The sequence below is a fragment of the Chlorocebus sabaeus genome, chromosome 3 (genome assembly GCF_047675955.1).
Source record: "Chlorocebus sabaeus isolate Y175 chromosome 3, mChlSab1.0.hap1, whole genome shotgun sequence".
Taxonomy (NCBI): Eukaryota; Metazoa; Chordata; class Mammalia; order Primates; family Cercopithecidae; genus Chlorocebus; species Chlorocebus sabaeus.
Genome location: NC_132906.1, coordinates 29,033,923 through 29,056,349, shown reverse-complemented (window position 1 = coordinate 29,056,349; position 22,427 = coordinate 29,033,923). Strand labels below are relative to the sequence as shown.

Sequence of the window (22,427 nt, the reverse complement as noted above, 5' to 3'; positions counted from 1 at the left end):
TCACTCAAAGGCCTCTCCAGATCTCCACAGCACCAAGGGTGCTGTCTGGCTCCGAAAGGACGAATGAAATTCCATCCTCAGGTCTGCCAGGGCCCACCTGTCTGTCATGGGCATGCACCATGACCCAGGCTTTACTGGGCTGTTGGGCTGTCTAATGGTTTTCCTTGCAGAAAGCAAGCAGGAACAATGCTGCTCCGGACTGGTTTTCCATACCACTCCTCTCAAATATCTTCTGTTTTCTTAAGTGTGATCACACACCCATGATTTCCAATCTATCAAAGCATAACATTGCCAGTCGCTTTTTTCTAAGTTAAGGAAGTAGCCATGTTGGGTTTAATTAAAAACAGCAACTATTTGTACAGCTGTCCCTAAGTTCATGGCTCATAAAAGGATTAACTTCAACCTTGCTGCCTAAGTCTTTTGGGAGTGTCACAAAAAAACATTTAGGCTTTTCTGGGCAGTGCCAGGCCTGGGCCTTGAGGCTTGCTGATGCTAGTTCGGCCACCAGGCTCTCGGTGCTCAAGTGGCATCGAACAAAGCAGAGAAGAGCAGAACTTCTAGATACACAACTCCTCCTTCTTTTGTTTGGCGGATGCAAGGCCTTGAAGGCTGCTTCAACAAGTTTCTGAAAATTCCCGTCGGGTTGGGAAAGGCACAGTCTTCCTTTTGCAAGTTTTTCTAGAGCTCTTCGTACTTTTGCCCCAGGGTGGGTCTGTTGCACCCCCACCTCCCAGACCTCAGTGGTCACTGGCAGGCGTCCTTCGAAGGAGGTGGGGGCGGGGTATCCCCGCCGATAGATGCGCCCGCACAAAGCAGCACGTTTTCTCATCAAAGCCCTGGAGAGAGGGAAGAACGAGCGCTCAGCATTTCGCTGATTTTCAAGTGCACACTGAGCAGCGCGTCAGGCAGTTTGGGTCAGAACGCGCCTGATTCGGACTTCGGGCGAAGGCAGAGGCCAGCACGGGTCACCGATTCAGAGCCGGGGGCGGGGCCGACCACACACGCTGTGAGACCCTGAGGCCGAGGAGCCGCGGGTTAGAAAATGTGACCCTGGCGACCCCAACGCCCCCGCCTCCCTCCCTGCTGCTCCACCTGCACGAGGAGCGCGCCGAGCCGCCGGCGGAGGCGATGGCCAGCCCCGCGCCCTTAGTGGCCTCCATCAGCCACCAAATGGTGGCTCTGCAGACCTTGCAGCTGCTGCAGCAGGAGTGGGGCTGGGGGGACAGTCCAGGCGCCCCCGGGAACCCGCGGGACCCGGACCACGTGTCCACCGCTCCAGCCCGTCGCTCAGGCCCGCCGCGGGCCCGGCCAGGGCCCTGGCGCGAGGAGCGGGGCGGGGGTGTGGGGACCAGGAATCGGGGGACCGCGGAGCGGACGAGCTCCCCAGAGGAGGAGGTAGTGCGGGGCGCTGAGGGGGGCGCCGAATTGCTGCCCTTTCCCCGGGACCGCGGGCCCTGCACCCTGGCCCGGATGGCGATGCGCAGCGCGCTAGCCCGCGTGGTGGACTCGACTTCGGAGCTGGTCAACGTGGAGCAGACGCTGCTGGGGCCCCTCCAGCAGGAGCGGTCCTTTCCCATCCACCTGAAGGTGAGTCTGGCCCCCGCCATCCCCTCTGACGTGCAGGGCAACCCCCGGTCCTCCAAGGGTGGGGCTGCTGGAGGGCGGTGGGTTGATCGCAGGATCCCAAACACTGCTGCCCACTGTGATTCAGCCCCGGTGGGAGAAGGAAGGGGGCGGGGGACACTCTGGGGACTCAGCAGGAGGGGCAGGGATCCCCAGACCCACCTGAGGCCCGCCTGACTCGCACAACCGAGATGTGAGGACTGCGTTGCCAAAACCTCCCCCTAGAACAACTTCCTCTCTCACAGAAATCAGCTTCCTGCGCTGGAAAGGCCCTTTCCACACGTGCAGCTTGTAGGGATAGAGGACAGCTCCCCCCACCCACTTTCCAAATTAATAACGCTTCCTCCAGAGCCTTAAATACACTTACTAAGTCCCTTCTGCCTTTTGTATGATGAAATCATCCACATTTATTTAAAGTTCCTTCACATTCATGAATCACTATTATTTTTTGCATAAATCCAATTCCCCACAGAGCTAAGGGGTCTTACAGAGTCAACCTAAATTATCATAAAGGGGGGTGAGAGCCGGGTGGGTCCCGGGTGTTAAAGCGTGAATACTAATGCTAAACTCTTGCTAAGTCACTCAGCTCATATAGGTAGGGCACATTCCCTCTTAAGGTACCAAACTGTGTTAGCCAATTTAGCTCGGGAACGGAGCAGCTGTCTCCCAGGCTGAGTGAGACTGCGGAAATCTGGGGGTCTGCGTTTCAGTCCTGGACTTGCCATTAACTAACCTAATTGGTTTAAGGTCACAGATCTCTCTGAGACATTCTGGCTTTCAGATTTTGACCAGGAGCATTGCTGTATTGATTCCCCTGGTGCATCTAGCAGAAGGGAGTCAGGGAGGGGTGACGAGGAGAGCTTAGAATATGTCTCAAGAGTTGCTATTCTGCACAAGCCAAGGTTTGGAAAAAGTTGCTATACATTAAGTTGCACTATACACTGTAAAAGGTTTATTTAAAATCAAACATAATAAAGCCTATTATATACCCAAATAGGTATTGTTTCTCTACATCGGGGTTTCTCAATCTCTGTACCAGTCACATTTTGACCTGGCTAATTCTTTGTTATCGGGGGTTGTCCTGTGTATGATGTTTAGCATCATTCTCGCCTCTGCCTGTTAGATGCCAGCAGCATATTCCTCGCCGCAAGTTGATACAGCCAAAAATGTCTCCAGACACTGCCAAAGGTGGTGGGGGTGGTGGGGTGGGAGGCAAGATGAGAAGCACTCCTACACTCACTTTAGAAAGTTAGAAAATGAAGCTGCATTTCACCAAATGCTCTCCAATGTAAGAGGTACTTTTTCTTTTTTTTGGTATCACCAAAATTTTTTTAAATCCTGTCATTAAACTATGATACACCATTGATTATAAGTTACATGCTAATTTAAGGGCTTTTTTGTTTGTTTGTTTGTTTTTTTGAGACAAGGTCTACCTGTGTTGCCAAGGCTGCAGTGCGGTAGCCATTCACAGGTGCAATCATAACACTACAGCCTCAAGCCCTGGGCTCAAGTGATCTTCCCGCCTCAGCCTCCTGAGTAGCTGCAACTACAAATATGTGCCATCACATCTGGCTTATTTCAGGGATTTTTAAAAAATGTGAATAAAAGCGCATTTTAAAATGGATGAAATATGAACTTGTGATGTCAGTAACACATATAGGGCATAGATAAGGCTGGCAAAAAGAGAGACTGATAATCAGTTTTACCTAAGGTGACCCTGGAAGGCTTCTCAGAGGAGGCAGCCTTTAAAAAAAAAGTACATATTATTTCCCAGACATTAAAGGGAAAAATATTTCAGGGGAATCCTTTGGTCAAGGCCCAGCAGCACTGAAAGGGCCTGAGGCTCCGGAGGAATGACAGTTAAGTTCAATATGGCAGAAGGCAAAAACTGATGCTGGAGACACAAATGGGGGCCAGTTAGGGAAAGGCCTGTGTGTCATGCTGAGGACCTTGGATTGTCTTGCAAGCAGAGGGTAGGTAGATCACAGAAGCCTGGATAAATCACAGAAGGGTAGGTTTCCATTTGAAAGTCAGGTCAGAAGACAATTTTCTAAGGGCTTGACCCAACTCCGTGGCAATGGACTACACCCCATGTCCTCTGCTCTGGAAGCAGTCCACTATAAACTATGCCATGTTAGCTTAATGCCACAGTCACTTCTACTTGGAAATCCTTTTAGCCCTTTCTAACTGACCTTTGATTCTAAACATTTTCCATCCTCCTCAAGCCTTCTTCATCCAAACCTCAACCCTCTCACACCTTTTCTGAGAAAATAGAGGCCGGTGGACACAAATATCTTTCTATCTAAAAAATTGCATTTCTACTCATCTTCATTTTTGTCTCTAAAATTTAAATGCTGCCCCCATCCCCACGTATATTCCTGTTAATTCCACTGGAGCAAATCTTTCACTTGCTCCTGGACCTGTTTCAATTTTCTCTCTTCTTACATTTTCTACTGCCCCCTCTCTGCTGACCCTCTTGGTCCATAACACTCTTTACCTACCCACCCCTTGAATCCCCATCCTTCCCTTCCTTGTCATGAGCAAACTGAAAACATTTAGATGTATTGCTGCCACTTTCTAGAAATATACAGCTACGGGAGTCTGCTGTTCACCCGCAGGGGGATAATGAGTTTTAGGGCCCCTGGAAACAGCCAGGGCTTTCAAGAGAGAAGCAGAGAGCAGTTTCTCTGTATGATTTGTTCCCTTGGCAGCACCTAGGAATTTTTTTGTTTTTCGATTTTTTGAGACGGAGTCTCGCTCTGTCGCCCAGGCTGGAGTGCAGTGGCCGGATCTCAGCTCACGGCAAGCTCTGCCCCGGGTTTATGCCATTCTCCTGCCTCAGCCTCCCAAGTAGCTGGGATTACAGGCGCCCGCCACCTTGCCCGGCTAGTTTTTTTTTTTTTTTTTTTTTTTGTATTTCTTAGTAGAGACGGGGTTTCACTGGGTTAGCCAGGATGATCTCGATCTCCTGACCTCGTGATCTGCCTGTCTCGGCCTCCCAAAGTGCTGGGATTACAGGCTTGAGCCACCGCGCCGGGCCAGCACCTAGGAATTTTGTTTGATTTGCTGTTTGCGGAACAGGTAAGATCTCCATTTGGTTTGTAGATTAATGATTACACAGCACTTAGACTTGAGGAGATGGCATTCTGTCTTTCCAGGGGGCTGGTTATGCAGACTTAGCTTCCTTAATACTAGTGTTAATTCAAATGACTTGGAAGGATGTTTTGTATATTTTTAAATCAGGAACATACAGATTTTATACAATAGAATGATTTCAGAAATCCTTGCAGGAGGATTTCTGTGAATGGAAATAACTACTGTATATCATTTAGAAGTACGTGGGAACCTCTCCAGCCTCAGATCTCTTTGGTGGTGTTACTTACCACAGAAGGTAGGAGGGAGATTCACTTGAACTAAAGCCCATGGCGCAGTTGACAGGCATTAGAGATCCTGCAGTGGAGACAGCATAGCACAGCAGTCATGTCCCACGGAGCATTTCAAACCTACTCTGCCACTTCCTACATTGGCCCTTGTGTAAGTTATTTAGCCTTTCTGTCCCTCAGTTTCCTCCCTGTATAGTGAGGATAATGGTATCTAACCTAAAGGGTTACTGAGATCATACAATTAGTCAGTGGCTTCCCAAAGTTAGTCTCCATCTATCTGAGTTATTATGATTATCATTATTATTACTGTTAACAGATTGATGCCTCATGAATTCTTATTGACTGTTATTTTTGTAAATTCTATTCTTGATATTAATGAATATGATCCATTAACTCTGTGTCTATTTTTCTGGAACTATTGACAAAAGCAGACTTAGGATGATCCAAAGAGATTTCCAGGAAGCCTACACTATCTAGAGGTCAGCTTTAGCCTCATGCCTAGTGACAGGCTTAGAGGTGTCACCAGTGAGTGACTCACTGATCAATCCACCAGAAGGTTAAGACAGTGAAATTTGCAGGCATGAAGGCAGAAAAATTCTCACCACAATGATAACAGACATTTTAAAATATAATTTTACTCTTTAATTAAAGAAACCAACACAATATTCCTTTGAACACTTAGAAATCATCATACACATGCAAACACTCATGCAGTGGGTTTCTTCATGGTGGATGAAAAATGCTTAACAGTACAGAATCTTATTAAATTTGGTGCAGAGGCTAGATTTAACCAGCTTAACAAACATTTATAACAGGAGGAAACTGAGGCTTGGAGGAATTGAGGACTTTGCTCAAGACCCTGCAGCTAAGAAGCGATGGGTTTTATCTAACTTATTCTCCTACATCACAGTGTTGCCCTTCGGGGCGTTATGAACATCATGCTGAAATTGTGTACATGAGAGATCTTAGGGGCGATAGTCGTACATGCTGTGCACTGTGTACACTGCTTGGACGACAACAGTCACATCGTAGCCAGCGGAGCTGCCATAGCAAAATATCACAGACGGGGTGACTTAAATAACAGACATTTATATTCTCCCTGTTCTGGAGGTTGGAAGTCCAAAATCACAGTGCCAACAAATTCCATTTCTAGTAAGAGCTTCCTTCCTGGCTTGCAGACAGCTGCCTTCTTGCCGCGTCCTCACATGGCCCATCCGCAGTGTGTGCAGGCAGAGAGAGAAAGCTTTGCATGTCTTGGTGTCTCTTAGAAGAACACCAGTCTTATCAGAGTTGAGCCGCTTTATAACTTCATTTTACCTTAATTGCCTCGCTAAGACCCTATCTCCAAATACAGTCACATTGGGGGTTGAGCATGTGAATGAGGGGACCACACAGTTTAGTCCATAACACTGAATGATCTCTGCACCTCCTTCCATCGTGGCTGCCTGCTAGAGTGACAGAAAGCACTAGGTAAAATCAGGAAATCACTATCAAACTAGTAATACTAGCAGGAATGCCTTCAACATTTGCCACCCGAAGGGAGCATAGAAGCGTGCAGGACACCAGGAGGAAGCTAGTCTAGGATTTTTTGAACTGCTGAAAATGACTAATTCACATAGGGACCGTTAGCCAAGCCAATGACGAGTTACTCTGATTGAGTTTTGTCTATCTTCTTCTGAGAATTAAAAACATTGATAGTTTCCAAGAGTTCTGTTCTGAAGCAAGTTTCATGGAAATTGTGGCGGAAGCTAACTTTCAGAGGCAGAAGAACGTTTTTGCCCTTGTAGATGAAACCTGCCTGTGAGCTCAACCATTTCAATGAGCGCATTATTATTCCCGCATGTTTGATAGTCCTTGCTGGTTTTCTCATTCTGTGGTGCAAGAGCAGCAGTCATAAAACTGCTGGCTTTGGCTTCACAGTCATTGCAAACTGCAAGTATGAATATTGACTTGTTCAGAGGAAGACATTGATCATGAGTGCTTTTTTTGCCCATTGGTAAAAAAATAATAATAAGCAAATCTTTCATTTGCCCCTGGAGTTGTTTCTATCAACTTTCTCTCTCCTTATATTTTCTACTGCCCCCTCTCTGCTGACCCTTTTGGTTCATAAATATGCTCAAAGCTTTCTCTATGTAGCCAGCCCCATGAGTCCCCATACTTCCCTTCCTTGTCATCAGCAAACTTTGAAAACTGAATGTGCCGCTGCCACTTTCCAGAAGCATCTATATTTGGTAATATCAAGAATAGAATTCACAAAAATAACAGTCAGTAAGAATTCATGAGGCATCACCTTTTAACTGTAATAATAATAAAATAATAATCAAATCTTTTTCCCATTGGGGAAAAAAGCACTCATCATCAATGTCTTCCTCTGAACAAGTGAAACCAGCTTCTGCAAATTTAAGAATTGTGTCTTCAAAGACTACTAACATACTATCGAAGACATAAACGCTCACGGTTATATAATCAGTAGCCATAGCCAAGGTGGTGCTCATTATCTGTGACAAAATCATGCTTTTATGTTAGAAAAAAGGTGCAGTGATGAGTCACAGAATTTCTGTTATTCTCTTCCCCTAACCCATGGATATGGTGACTGCTCTAGAAGTAGCTTATGTATAGCTTTGCAATTTCTTATAATATGAATGATATGAAAATCAGGACCTAAAAGCTTTCTGAAATGAACATTTGGGGAAAGATTCTTTGGGAAAGGCCTAAAACAAAACTACTTATGTTTGACATCTTGGTGAAAATGTTACAGTGTTTTCTTTTACAATTTTTGGGTTTGCCTGGTGAGCACCCCTGAATCAAGTGCTTATACCCATCACAAAAGTGCTTTTGACTGGATTTTCAACTGGAAATGGTGCTGTACCCAAAGCAAATGCATCAGGAGCCTTAGTTATTTGTGAGCATTTCCAGTGGGTCTACCACAAGTAAAAATGTTTAATTTCCTGTGGATGATAGACTTTTTAATGGTGACTGGCTAATACTTTGGTTCTTCATTGGGTGTTTTATTAATACACAGTTACACATCTATTGAGACTGACCTTGGGTTCAGGTGATGGATGACTGCTCTGGGCCCTGTGATTTGTAGTTCAAAGCCAGATGTTGATGAACCAAATGAAGTTGGAGCAAATCGTGATTCATGATAGTATGTTTTCCACAACATCCCAGTAAAACAGAAAAAATCACTCCCCTTTTATGTAGACATCCAGTGTAGAGGGTGCTAATGGGTCTGGAGAAGGGATTTGTATTCTTTTGTTGGGCCCAGCACCAGACTGCTTTAGTGGAGAGCAATCTGCTGGCCAGACAGAAGTTTACTAAGGACAGGCCTCAACACAGACTTCTTCCATCTTTGCTTCCTTCCTGTCTCTCTTTCTTTTTTCTTTCCTTTTTTTTTTTTTTTTTTTTTCCTTTTCTGAGACAGAGTCTCGCTCTGTCGCCCAGGCTGGAGTGCAGTGGCACCATCTCGGCTCACTGCAAGCTCCGCCTCCCAGGTTCAAGCCATTCTCCTGCCTCAGCCTCCCGAGTAGCTGGGACTACAGGCGCCCGCCACCACGCCTGGCTAATTTTTTTTGCATTTTTAGTAGAGATGGGGTTTCACCATGTTAGCCAGGATGGTCTCGATCTCCTGACCTCGTGATCCGCCCGTCTCAGCCTCCCAAAGTGCTGGGATTACAGGTGTGAGCCACCGCGTCTGGCCTCTTTTTTTCTTTCTTCCCTCTGTCTCTTTCTTCTTCTCCTCTCTCTTTCCTTCTCTTTCTTCTCTTCTGTTCTCTTTCTCTCTGCCCTCCCACCCCCATCTCTCCATCTGTTTCTTTCATGCTCTCTGCAGAGGACATGAAGCCTTCAGGGAGAGCTAGAGGGGGAAACGTGAGAAGAAACAAGCTTGTGGAGGCCAGTGTAAGAGAATAAAACTCAAGGTATCTCAAGACGTGACTCTTTTGAAAAGAGCCAACTTGCTGTAAAGCCGGTGGTTGAGTACGAACTGATTTACAATTTATGTAGAAGTGATTTTGAAGGTGACATGGTAGGAGAAAAAAGCACAATCCATGTGGATTGTTTAAATGTTATCTGCATTTTAGAGCCGATTAAGTCATATTGGGTTTTTGACTTTACCATCCACTGGCATTGGTTTTGGAAAACAGGCTCTCAAATGGACTCACACTGCTAGATTCTTTTTGTCTGCAAGACTTCAGTTATGATGCGAGTGTTTATTTTCAGTACCAAGCTTTAAAAAAAGGCTTAGCTTGTCTTTCCTTTTAAGACTTTGCAGGTGCATTTTCAGTTGTTCAAGAATTCCAGATGTGTGCATTCCTAATAAATGCACAATGCGGAATGCAGAAAAGTATACGGTGTGGCGGTTTTTCCGAGAGACCTCCCTCACAGCGGGTAGGAGAGAACAGAGCTGAGGAAAGGAGACCTCCAGCTGGTCGGTCTCTGATTAGCTCAGTGGTTTGTAGTTCTCCTTGAAGAGGTCCTTCCCATCCCTTGTAATTTGTATTCCTTGGTATTTTATTATCTTTGTAGCAATTGTGAATGGGAGCTCTCTCATGATTTGGCTCTCTGTTTGTCTATTATTGGTGTATAGGAATGCTTGTGATTTTTGCACATTGATTTTGTATCCTGAGACTTTGCTGAAGTTGCTTATCAGCTTAAGGAGATTTTGGGCTGAGGCGATGGGGTTTTCTGAATATACAATAATGTCATCTGCAATTCTACATGGGGTATAGAAGGTTCCATGCCTTGAATATCTTTGGAATAGCCAAGCCCTCTCAATTACGCTGCAGGGAGGAGGGATGGGCCAGCAGGCCAGTCTTCCATTTGGATGCCATCCTTGCCAATTTTTGAGCTTCGTACCACTCATAACACAGAGTCAACCTTAAGAAAAATAGTGTGAAGATGGCCAAAAAAGAAATATGAAATGATTCACCTGTAGGCATTTTGTTCCATCCCAAAACTGGTTTAATGCTTCTCCCCCTTGCTTCCAAGAAGCCCCTGTCGCCCTGCCAGAGCAGCTACAGCTCTATAATTCCTGCCAGTCTTGTCTCCCACACCACATGGCCGAGCTTGGCTCTATAAGTCATTACTGTACCTGGCATCATTTGGGATCTGGGGTGAGTCTGATGAATGTTTGAGTTCTGAAATAGAGGAGTTAATTTTTAAATTATACTTTAAGTTCTGTGCAGAACGTGCAGGTTTGAACGTGCAGGTATACGTGTGCCATGGTGGTTTGCTGCACCCATCAACCCATCATCTACGTTAGGTATTTCTTCTAATGCTATCCCTCCCCTAGCCCCCCACCCCCCTACAGGCCCCGGTGTGTGATATTCCCCTCCCTGTTTACATGTGCTCTCATTCTTCAACTCCCACTTATGAGTGAGAACATGCAGTGTTTGGTTTTCTGTTCCTGTGTTAGTTTGCTGACAATAATGGCTTCATCCGTGTCCCTGCAAAGGACATGAACTCATCCTTTTTAATGGCTGCATAGTATTCCATGGTGTGTATGTGCCACATTTTCTTTATCTAGTCTATGATTGATGGGCATTTGGGTTGGTTCCAAGTCTTTGCTATTGTGAAGAGTGCTGCAATAAACATACGCATGCAGGTATCTTTATAGTAGAATGACTTATAATCCTTTGGGTCAATACCCAGTAATAGGATTGCTGGGCCTAATGGTATTTCTGGTTCTAGATCCTTGAGGAATCGCCACACTGTCTTCCACAATGGTTAAACTAATTTACACTCCCACCAACAGTGTAAAAGCATTCCTATTTCTCCACATACATTCTAGTATCTGTGTTTCCTGACTTTTTAATGATCTCCTTTCTAACTGGCATGAGATGATATCTCATTATGGTTTTGATTTGCACTTCTCTAATGACCAGTGATGATTAGCTTTCTTTTTGTATGTTTGCTGGCCGCACAGATGTCTTCTTTTGAGAAGTGTCTGTTCATATCCTTTGCCCACTTTTTGATGGGGTTTTTTTTTTCTTGTAAAATTTGTTTAAATTCCTTGTAGATTCTGGATATTAGCCCTTTTTCAGATGGATGGATTGCAAAAATTTTCTCCCATTCTGTAGGTTGCCTGTTCACTCTGATAGTAGTTTCTTTTGCTGTGCATAAGCCTTTAGTTTAATTAGATCCTATTTATCAATTTTGGCTTTTGTTGCCATTGCTTTTGGTGTTTTACTCATGAAATCTTTGCCCATGTCTATGTCCTGAATGGTATTGCCTAGCTTTCCTTCTAGGGTTTTTATGGTTTTAGGTCTTACATTTAAGTCTTCAATCTATCTCGAGTTAATTTTTGTATAAGGTGTAAGGAAGGGGTCCAGTTTCAGTTTTCAGCATATGGCTAGTCAGTCTTCCCAACACTATTTATTAAATAGGGAATCCTTTCCCCATTGCTTGTTTTTTTCAGGTTTTTCAAAGATCAGATGGTTGCAGATGTATGGTGTTATTTCTGAGGCCTCTGTTCTGTTCCATTTGTCTCTATATATGTTTTGGTACCAGTACCATGCTGTTTTGGTTACTGTAGCCTTGTAGTATAGTTTGAAGTCAGGTAGCATAATGCCTCCAGCTTTGTTCTTTTTGTTTAGGACTGTCTTGGCTATACAGGCTCTTTTTTGGTTCCATATGCAATTTAAAGCAGTTTTTTCTAATTCTGTGAAGAAAGTCAGTGGTAACTTGATGGGAATAGCATTGAATCTATAAATTACCTTGGGCAGTATGGCCATTTTCACAATATTTATTCTTCCTATCCATGAACATGGAATGTTTTTCCATTTGTTTGTGTCCTCTCTTATTTCCCTGAGCAGTGGTTTGTGGTTCTCCTTGAAGAGGTCCTTCACATCCCTTGTAATTTGTATTCCTTGGTATTTTATTCTCTTTGTAGCAATTGTGAATGGGAGTTCGCTCATGATTTGGCTCTCTATTATTGGTGTATAGGAATGCTTGTGATTTTTGCACATTGATTTTGTATCCTGAGACTTTGCTGAAGTTGCTTATCAGCTTAAGGAGATTTTGGGCCGAGACGATGGGGTTTTCTGAATATACAATAATGTCATCTGCAAACAGAGACAATTTGACTTCCTCTCTTCCTGTTTGAATATGCTTTATTTCATTCTCTTGCCTGATTGCCCTGGCCAGAACTTCCAATACTATGTTGAATAGGAGTGGTGAGAGAGGGTGTCCTTGCCTTGTGCTGGTTTTTCAAAGGAAATGCTTCCATCTTTTGCCCATTCAGTATGATATTGGCTGTGGGTTTGTCATAAATAGCTCTTATTATTTTGAGATATGTTTCATCAATACCTAGTTTCTTAAGAGTTTTTAGCATGAAGGGCTGTTGAATTTTATCAAAGGCCTTTTCTGCATCTATTGAGATAATCATGTGATTTTTGCCATTGGTTCTGTTTATGTATGAATTACATTTATTGATTTGCATATGTTGAACACTCCTCAGCAAATGCAAAAGAATGGAAATCATAACAAACAGTCTCTCGGACCACAGTGCAATCAAATTAGAATTCAAGATTAAGAAACTCACTCAAAACCACACAACTACATGGAAACTGAACAACCTATTCCTGAATGACTACTGGGTAAATAACAAAATTAAGGCAGAAATAAATAAGTTCTTTGAAACCAATGAGAACAAAGATACGACATACCAGGATCTCTGGGACACAGCTAAAGTAGTGTTTAGAGGGAAATTTATACACTAAATGCCCACAGGAGAAAGTAGGAAAGATCTAATATTGACACCCTAATATCACAATTAGAAGAACCAGAGAAGCAAGAGCAAACAAATTCAAAAGCTAGCATACAAGGTATAGAATGAGTCAAGCTTGCAGTCTGCTGCCGAGTAGGTGCTCAGGCGTCTAGGCCAGACCACTGTTCTTCAAAACAATAAATAACTACAATTAGAGCAGAACTGAAGGAGATAGAGACATGAAAAACCATTCAAAAAATCAATGAATCCAGGAGCTGGTTTTTTGAAAAGGTTAACAAAATAGATAGACTGCTAGCCAGATTAATAAAGGAGAACAGAGAGAATAATCAAATAAATACAATAAAAATGATAAAGGGAATATCACCACTAATCCCACAGAAATACAAACTTCCATCAGAGAATACTATAAACACCTCTGTGCAAATAAGCTAGAAATTCTAGAAGAAATGGATAAATTCCTGGACACGTATACCCTCCCAAGACTAAACCAGGAAGAAGTTGAATCCCTGAATAGACCAATATCAAGTTCTGAAATTGAGGCAGTAATGAATAGCCTACCAACCAAAAAAAGCCCAAGACCAGACGGATTCACAGCCGAATTCTACCAGAGGTACAAAGAGGAGCTGGTAGCATTCCTTCTGTAACTATTCCAAATAGTAGAAAAAGAGGGACTCCTCCCTATCTCATTTTATGAGGCCAGCATCATCCTGATACCAAAACCTGGCAGAGACACAAGAAACAAAGAAAATTTCAGGCCAATATCCCTGATGAACATTGACGCAAAAATCCTCAATAAAATACTGGCAAACTGAATCCAGTAGCACATCAAAAAGCTTATCCACCATGATCAATTCAGCTTTATCCCTGGGAGAAGTTAATTTTAACTCTGTCACTAACTTGCTGTGTTACTTAGCTACATCATATACTCTCCCCAAGCCACATTTCTTTTCATCTGTCATGGATTGTGATGAGCACTGAGTGAGACAAGGTATAGAATGAGGCAAGCTCGCAGTCTGGTGCTGAGTAGGTGCTCAGGCGTGTAGGCCAGACCAGTGTTCTTCAAAAGCTGGTTTGCATGTTACTCCAATGATTGGAAGTGTTCAGGGACTTTACTCTGACGTTCAAGGCTTTCCACGCAACCATATCCTCATATTCTACACAAAATTCTATTCTTTTCAGACTAGTGTTCTCCTTCTCCCTGACCCAGCCCCTTCTTGACTCCACACTTTGGCTTCTGTTATTTATTCTGATTACAGGGGCCTATGAGCCAAATAATGCTTTCTTCCATACCACCTATCTATCTTGTAGTATCTAATATAGTCTTTCCCACCTACCACTTCTCTGATACTTCATGCAAACCTCCATTCTCCTCTTCTGCAAAAAGCTTACTAATGGCCTCCACCTTTGTTGTTGAACCTTAATCTTATTTTTGTGACATTCCTACTGAAAAATTGCAAATAAATTTCATCTCACCAATTAGATTCTAAGTTTCTACAGGGCAGATTTTTTTTGGTTTTATTTCCCTTTTCTTTTCTTTTATTTTCCCTTCCCCTTTCTTTTTCCCTCTATCCTCCCCTCCCCTCTCCTTCTCCTTACTGATCTTCCAATGTCTAACAGAGTCCGCCATAACTTTAGTTATTAATGTAAAGGAGCACCTAAAAATACAAAGAGTTTCCATATACATGAGCTAGTTTGACTTTTGAAACCCCTCCATGTGGTAACTATTATTGTTTCCATTTTACAGATCAGAAAACTGAGTGTTCCTTTGGCATAATGGCTTGGCCAAGGGGTAGAACCAGTGTTCAGATGGCAAGTCCAGTGCTCTTGAAGGAATGAGCTCTGTCTCCATCCCCGGGGTCTTTGTAATGGCTTGGAGAACTTCCTGTTCTAACTAATATCTGCAAAGTTCCTGTGCCATGTGGGGTAACATACAGGTTCTGAAAATTAGGATGTGGACATCTTTGGAAGGCTATTATTCTGCCTACCACAGGGCAGATGTGTGCTAAAAATTAATAAGCCATAATGTAAAATCTAGAGCTATTTCTTTGAATGGATTGCCTCCTAAGCATATGAATTTCTCTAGTGTGTCCAAATGAATTTTGAACAATAAAACCCCAGCACGCTATAGGAAGGAGTCACATGACAGAACGAGCTTTGCATGAACCCTGTGCTGTGCTTAAATTATGAGTGTATACATGCCTAATCTTCCATAGAATTGGGGTTTTGTGTTTTTACCATAGCCCTCATCATATTGCAGTGGATATTTGGTATATGATCTATGTGTCTCATTTCCCCCTAGTAGGTTATAAGCTCTTTATAGATCAAGTACCATATCTTACTGCCTTTTATCCAGCCATGTGGTGGAGGCTTGATACACATTTGAAATAAATTTAACTAATTCATTTAGCTGAGTTAAACAGGCCAAGGCCATTACCCCAATAGATCAGTTGAGTCACATGAGAGTATCTCAACTGGCTTAAAAATGTAAATGCTGGCCATCAATTTGGACCGCTGTAGCAATCAATACATTTCATATCCAGAGTCTGAAATTACACAAGGCTTTAGAAGTTTCAAACTCTACTTTTAGATTGCTCAACCATGTAGTTCTAATTCTGGCAAAGTACTCAAAGCATCGTGTAGGATATTACATCATTTCTGGGAGCATCTGGGATTTGCTAAATAAAAGCGGCTGGGAGGATAGGCTCTGTCATTGAATGGAAAGCATCCTGAGTGAAATCATCACCAATATTGATCATGTGAGTTTCTACTGAAAGCCTGTGAGCCATTTAATATACTATTGCCTTAATGCTGTGACTTGTGACCCCTACCTTCCACTGCAGACTCAGCAGAAGTTTGGTTGAAGGCAATGATTATTGGATCCAGAGTTGGCCTTCAGACCTTCTTGAATGGTAGAGAAGCACTCACCTGTTTTATTTTTCCCTACCCTGGCTTAAGAGTCCCATGGAAAGCCTATTCCTATTAATTTGTTTTCTTTGACTGCTAATATATTTGAGAAAGGATAAAAAGGAAATACTGTACTAGAATAGTTTGCAAAGCTTGCCAGAGATCTGAAGTTTGCCCAGGGCCTCAGGGACCAGTACAGCCCAGCAGTCGACTTTTATTGTAAGTGTAATTTCCCCAAACGATGCCTTCTTTGATTCTTTACAGTAAAACGTGAAATTGACTTCAGGTTTTCGGCCCACAACTATATTTTTAAAGGCATTTTAGTCTTCTTTGGGTGATGAATTCCTTTGCACACTGGCTAATAGGCATACGTCAGCACACGTTTTAGTGGTTCCTTCTATTTTGAATTTCCCCTTGCATGTTTTCTTTGATACTTTTACTTTGTACTTAGTGTTGGATTACTTCTATAAAGCAATCGGACAATTTCCCTTGATGTGGATCTTGAGGAAATAGTCCAGAGTGATTTTTCTCTCCTACTTTCCCATTCCCTAGTAGTATGCTTCAGCACACAGGCCACCCCATAAGCCATGGGACAGGTCATCTACACCAGGGATGTCCAATTTTTCAGCTTTCCTGGTCCACATTAGAAGAAGAATTTTCTTGGGTCACACATAAAATACACTAACACTAATGACAGCAGCTGATGAGCTAAATTTAAAAAAAAAAACCTCTCTCTCACACACACACAAACTTAGTGTTTTAAGAAAATTTACAAATTTGTGTTGGGCTGCATTCAATGCCATCTTGAGCCACAGGTTGGACAAGCTTGATCTAAACAGCTCTTTGACACCTTCTGGGCAGAAATGAACAACACACAAAGGTAGGGAAGCAAGAATGCTTTAAAGAGAAAAGAACAGAAAGCATGGTAGCTTGCGAATCCTTGAGCGTGGTGTGGTTCTGTCCCGGCACCTAGCTCGCAGGTGATCCTGCTGCCACTGTTTGCTAAGTTGAAACGAACATTGGTTTTGTTTCCGGCAGATGTTTTCAAATAAGTACTTTGTCAGAAACCTGTGTCCTTCTCAGTCAAAAAAAACAGGGAGAAGAATAGTTTCTCCTTATAGACAGAATTAGGAATAAAACTCTAGTCCCTCATCAAACTTTGGTTCAACTTTTAGTTCTTCCTTCCATTTTCTTTTGAATGACAGTATCTGTTTCATTTAATTGAATTTTTAGCTCATGGGTTTTCGGGATTATTCTTTCTTTACATAATCATTTAAGTCAAAGCGTTTCTCACTGTGGCTACATCCCACAAATTTGTGATATAGTTCAGTATAAAGTATTTGAAAATTTCAATTATTTTTTTCACTGATCCATGAATTTTTTAGCAGTGGATTTTCTAAGTCACACATGTTTTGGGAAGGGTATCTATGTTATTGATTTCTCATTTATTTGCATTGTGATTTGCATGATAGAGACTTTCTGATATTTGTTGAGATTTGCTTTGTGACATTATAATATAGTCAGCTTTATAAATAGTCCATATATGTTTGACAATAATGTATATTTTCTTATTCCCATTGGTTCAAGCTTGTGGTTAGTGTTTTTCAGTCTTTCTCTGTTTTGTTGTTTGATCAACCTAGTTTCAGAGGAAGCTAGGTTAAAATCAGCTTGTCTGTGTGTAGACTCAATGTATGTTATGATTATCATATTAGGGACATATAAGTACAAATTGTGACATCTTCTTGGGGAATCATTCATTTTATTACTCATAGTTTATTTTATCCCAAATAATGATTTTTTATGGTTTTATTTTGGCTTCTCTTTGCTTGGCATATTTTGAAATATCCATTCACTTTCAATCTTTATGTGGTTTTAGTTTTAAATGTGTTTCTTGTAAACAGCATATGAAACCAACATAGTAATCACTATCTTCCAAAAGGTGAGTTTATTGCTTTGCATTTGTTGTGCTTTCTGATATGTGTAGGCTTACTACTCCTATCTTATTTAGTGTTTTCTGTTTACCTTGCCTTATGTTTGAATCTTTATTTCTCCAGTTTACGTTCTATATACATAGGGTCAATAATCTGTTTTTTCTTTTCCTTTGAGACAGGGTCTCACTCTGTTGCCCAGGCTGGAGAGCAATTGCATGATTATTGCTCACTGCAGCCTTGACCTCCTGGGCTCAATGTGATCCTCCCACCTCAGCCTCCTGAGTAGGTGGGACCACAGGTGCATGCCCTCTTGCCCAGATAATTTTTGCATTTTTTTTTTTTTTTTTTTTAGAGACAGGGTTTTGCCATGTAGCCCAGGCTGGTCTCGAACTCCTGGACTCAAGCAATCTGCTTGCCTTAGCCTCCCAAAGTGTTGGGATTACAGGCATGAGCCATTGTGCCCAGCCAATAAAATTTTAATTCATCTTTTCCCTCTGCTGATTTTGAAGTTTTATGTATTATTTCTCTACTTTTAATAATAACTCTTACATTTTTCACACATGTACCTAACAAGTCTAAAATGTATGAGCTTGCCACCTTTCTCTTGAATAATACAGTGCTTAGAGTGCCACTCCATTCGACATGTCACTGCTGTTCAGCATTTGAGAAACGTCTTGCTCAGATGGTTCTAAAATGAACCATCATTCATTTACCACATTTAGATGTCCTAAACTCCACGTTAGTTGTTATAATTTTTGTTTTAAACAATACATACTTTAGATTTATACCACGTTTCTGAGTTTCTTTGTTCACTGTTGCATCCTGAATCTCAACCATTTTCAGTTGAATTTCCTCTTTCAGAATTATGTCTTCAGAAATATCTGAGAGTCTATTAGTGGTAATTTTGTCCTCTTAAATGAGAGCATATTTATTTTTCCCTGAGTTTTAAATGATCATTTAGTAGGAATAAACAAAATTCTAGTTTGACAGTTATTTGAGGCTATTATTCCATCGTCTTCTGTATTGTTATGGTGAGAAGTCAGCTGCTGTCTTGTCATACCTTGAAGTCCATCTGTATTTTACCTTCCCATTGCCTTTAAAAGTAATTTTGCCTCGATGAGTTTAGATTTGGATTTCACTTAACTTGTTCTCCCTATGGCATATTTTACTTCCTTAATATAAAGATTTCTGTTTTGGATCTACTGTGTATAATTCTAATCCATTGTTCTCTTTAATATTGACTCTTTCCCATTCTCTCTGTTGTTCTCCTAGAAGTGTTTGTTGGACTTTCTCATTCTGTCATTCATGTTGCTCAACCTCTCATTCATATTTCCCACGTCTTCAACTTGTAATCTTGCATTCGAAGGTATTTTTTTTCATATTTATTATCTAGTTTCCTCATCCTCACTTTAGATAGGTTTAATCAGGTGTTTAAGCCGTCAACTAAGTTTTACATTTCCACTATAATTTTCATTCTTTTAGAAGTGGATGTGCTTCTTTTACAAGCCTATTTTTTCTTAAAACACTTTTCTGATTTCTTCTTTAATATGTTTACTCATTTAAGGCACGGGTACCTAACCCCTGGGCCATGAACAGGTACCGGTCTGTGGCCTGTTAGGAACCACACCACACAGTAGGAGATGAGCAGTAGGTCAGCAAGCACTACCACCTGGGCTCCTCCTCCTGTTGGGTCTGCAGCAGTATTAGATGCTCATAGGAGCACAACTCCTATTGTGAATTCAGCGTGTGAAGGATCTAGGTTGTGTGCTCCTTCTCATAGGTGGGAACTGAACAATGAGAACACTTGGATACAGGGTGGGGAACATCACATACCCGGGCCTGTTGCGGGAAGCGGGGAGGGGGGAGGGATAGCATTAGGAGATATATCTAATGTAAATGACGAGTTAATGGGTGCAGCACACCAACATGGCGCATGTATACATATGGAACAAACCTGTACGTTGTACACATGTACCCTAGAACTTAAAAGTATAATAAAAAATAATAATGATCTTAATTAAATTTGTTGTTAAGAAAAGCACTAGGTGTTCCTGTGAATATCTGCAAGAATGATTGCACTTAAATATCATTGTAAAACTAGGGCTAAGGGAATGAAGATTTAACAGAGAACTTCCAGCCACTCATCGTCAGATAATAGGTGGCTAATAGAACAAGTACGATACTAGAAATTTTTAGAGTAAATAAGAAGGCCTTATCGAAGCTACCAAATTCACATCACACAACTAGATATTTGGCAGTATTTTAGCAGCAAATTTTGTTTCTTCTAATTCCCAGTTTTATTAATTAAATTACAGAATATTTTCTGAAACTATATCTGACAGTATCCAGTATGATCAGGAAGTAATTACTGAAATTTTTTTCAAGAATAATATTTATTCATCCAATCATTCATTCAATCACTGGACACTTGTGGGCCATCTACTGTATGCCAGCCAGAATAAGGCGACACATGAGTATTAAGGTGACACATGAGTATTAGAATTAGTTTCTTCTCAAAGTATAAATGTACTGCATTTTCTCCTTTGTTCACCTTCAATTTATTATGAAATAATCAGCATGTTGTGATTTGCCCTTCAAGAAAAAGATTGTTATTTTTTAAGGGGCATACTGGGTATATTTTATAATTGGTAACAAGAAAACTTTACCAATCATAAAATAATTTTTATTTGACAAAGCATGCAGACTCAAGGATGACTTATTATTTGACTAAAAAAAAAACTCATCTCTTCAAAGAAAAAAAAAAAAAAAAGAGTATCTAATGCCTGATGATCAGAGGTGGAACAGTTTCATCCTGACACCATTTGCCACCACCAGCCATGGAAAAAAATTGTCTTCCACAAAACTGGTCCCTGATGCCAAAAGGTTGGAGACTGCTGATTTAAAACATATTTTATAGTCTCTATTTTAAATTCTTCGAGTGTAATCTTGTCCCATATTGCATCTGCTATATCATGGTAGATTGTGTTTTAAATTTCATACTTTGACTTCATCGTCAACATAGGCATTATGCATATACTATTGTAGGGCAATGGTTGCAGACATGTTTCCCTGAAATATGTTTTTGTTTGTTTTTGCCATGTGTTCATGACTGTTTCAGCCCAGTTCAAAATTTTAAGTTAATTTCTTAGCACGAGTGTTCCCAGGATGCTCATCTGGTACAGAGGGCAATTCCAAAGTCAAACGACGGTGTAATACAGGTCCGCTATTAGACATTCCGAGGGACAACTTTACTCTCCTTCCCAAACCCAGCTCAAGAGAGACAAACTTTCATTTCTTCATAGTACTGGTAGGCAGCTAAAATAATCTTTTTAAAATTTTTGGCTTCTGAGAGATTTCTCTTATTTTCTTGGAAGCTCAGAAAGGATGTTTGCCCTATTTTTATTTAGAATTTTAGGAATTCAGTAGCAAAGAGAATTCCTTGGGAAAACTAAGTTCTTGTTTTGTTGCCAGAACCAGAAGTCCTGGGGACGTCATTTCCGTATACTGAAAAGAGATCGTATATTCAACATTATCTCTGATGTGGAATCATCCCAATGTACCATTTATGTGCAATGGATTTTAGAAAATAAACCATTTAGGGATTAAAAATATTGAATTACCTCCTTCTTTTAAATTACCTGGGAACTGTTCTTTCTAAATTTGCATTTGGGGATTTCTTGAGACCATGTCCATTAAATAACAAACTCTGTACTGGAATACTGAACACAGGGAGTGTGGGATAATAGAAACACAGGCTATTTGTGTATTTGTCACAGTTCTTCTAGGAACAAGTAACAGAAACTCAAGTCCAACTGGGTTAAGTAAAAAAGTGATATTTATTGACCCAGATGGCCAAAAAATCTTGGGGTTTATTGTTCAAGTATAGCTGGAGCCACATACTCAGAAAGTATTAGATTAGAATATGTCTCTTTTAATCTCTTGGTTCTCCTTTCTTCTGTGTTGGCCGCATTCTCATTTGGATGCTATCTTTATGGTGGCAAGATATTTTCCAACAGCCTCAGTTAAAGAGGATAGCAGATCCTCTTTAGGTCTTGTCTAGCAGATATCCTTGGCCTGTGGCTTATTGGCCTTGACTTAGATCATCTGTCCATTCTGATCAGTCCATGCTCTGATTGGCCTGGTCCCTGGAGTTGTGATCAGCTTTGGTCCAACTACATAGGCTAAGAATGGGGGGTAGTTTTCCAAGAAAAAAATAAAGAAAACCAAAACACAGAGTGCTGTCACCAGAAGAGAAAGGAATGGAAGTTGGATAAGCAAAGTACAACAAATGCCCCCCATAACCTATCTAATTTCTTGTTTGTGTTTGTTGTTCATTTCAGGATAGTGTTGAGTTTAGAAACATCTGCAGTCATTTGGCTCTACAGATTGAAGGACAGCAGTTTGACAGAGACTTGAATGCTGCCCACCAGTGTTTGAAGACAATAGTCAAGAAGCTGATTCAGTCACTTGCTAATCTTCCTTCAGATGCCCACGTGGTAGCCTGTGCTTCCTTGAGACAGATCTTACAGAATCTCCCAGACATATGAGTGTCAAAGGTATTGGGAGTAAAACCACAGCCAGCACTGTTAAGAGAACCAGATACTTTCCTTCCTAATTGGGTCAGCAGACAATGGATGTTTTTATATCCAAAGGGGAAAGACTTGATGGCATGTGAAACAGTCTGAGCAGTGGCATCTGTAGCCTTCAGGATTACAGCATGTTAGTGAAATTTTTTTAAAGCAGTAGTTCACATTTTTAAGTATATTGACCTATTTGCTGACTTTCTGATTGAAATACATTCTACTTTGTGAAACTGATTTGATTATGTATGTCTATATTTATTCATATTAAGTATTA

At 41.4% G+C, this 22,427-nt stretch overlaps 1 protein-coding gene across 1 annotated transcript; it reads left to right on the top strand.

Annotated features, from left to right (window-relative positions):
- The first annotated feature begins 793 nt into the window (after positions 1-793).
- On the top strand, positions 794-22,127 carry DLEU7 (deleted in lymphocytic leukemia 7). The gene is made up of 2 exons (XM_007960429.3): positions 794-1,587; positions 21,911-22,127. The coding sequence occupies exons 1-2, from the start codon at positions 1,129-1,131 to the stop codon at positions 22,115-22,117; spliced, it is 666 nt and encodes a 221-aa protein (XP_007958620.1). The 5' UTR covers positions 794-1,128; the 3' UTR covers positions 22,118-22,127.
- Positions 22,128-22,427: the final 300 nt, after the last annotated feature.

Coding starts and splice junctions, on each gene's coding strand:
- DLEU7 (XM_007960429.3), top strand. CDS start 1,129: ATGGCCAGCCCCGCGCCCTTAGTGGCCTCCATCAGCCACCAAATGGTG. Junction 1,588..21,910: donor CCTTTCCCATCCACCTGAAG/GTGAGTCTGGCC, acceptor TGTTCATTTCAG/GATAGTGTTGAGTTTAGAAA.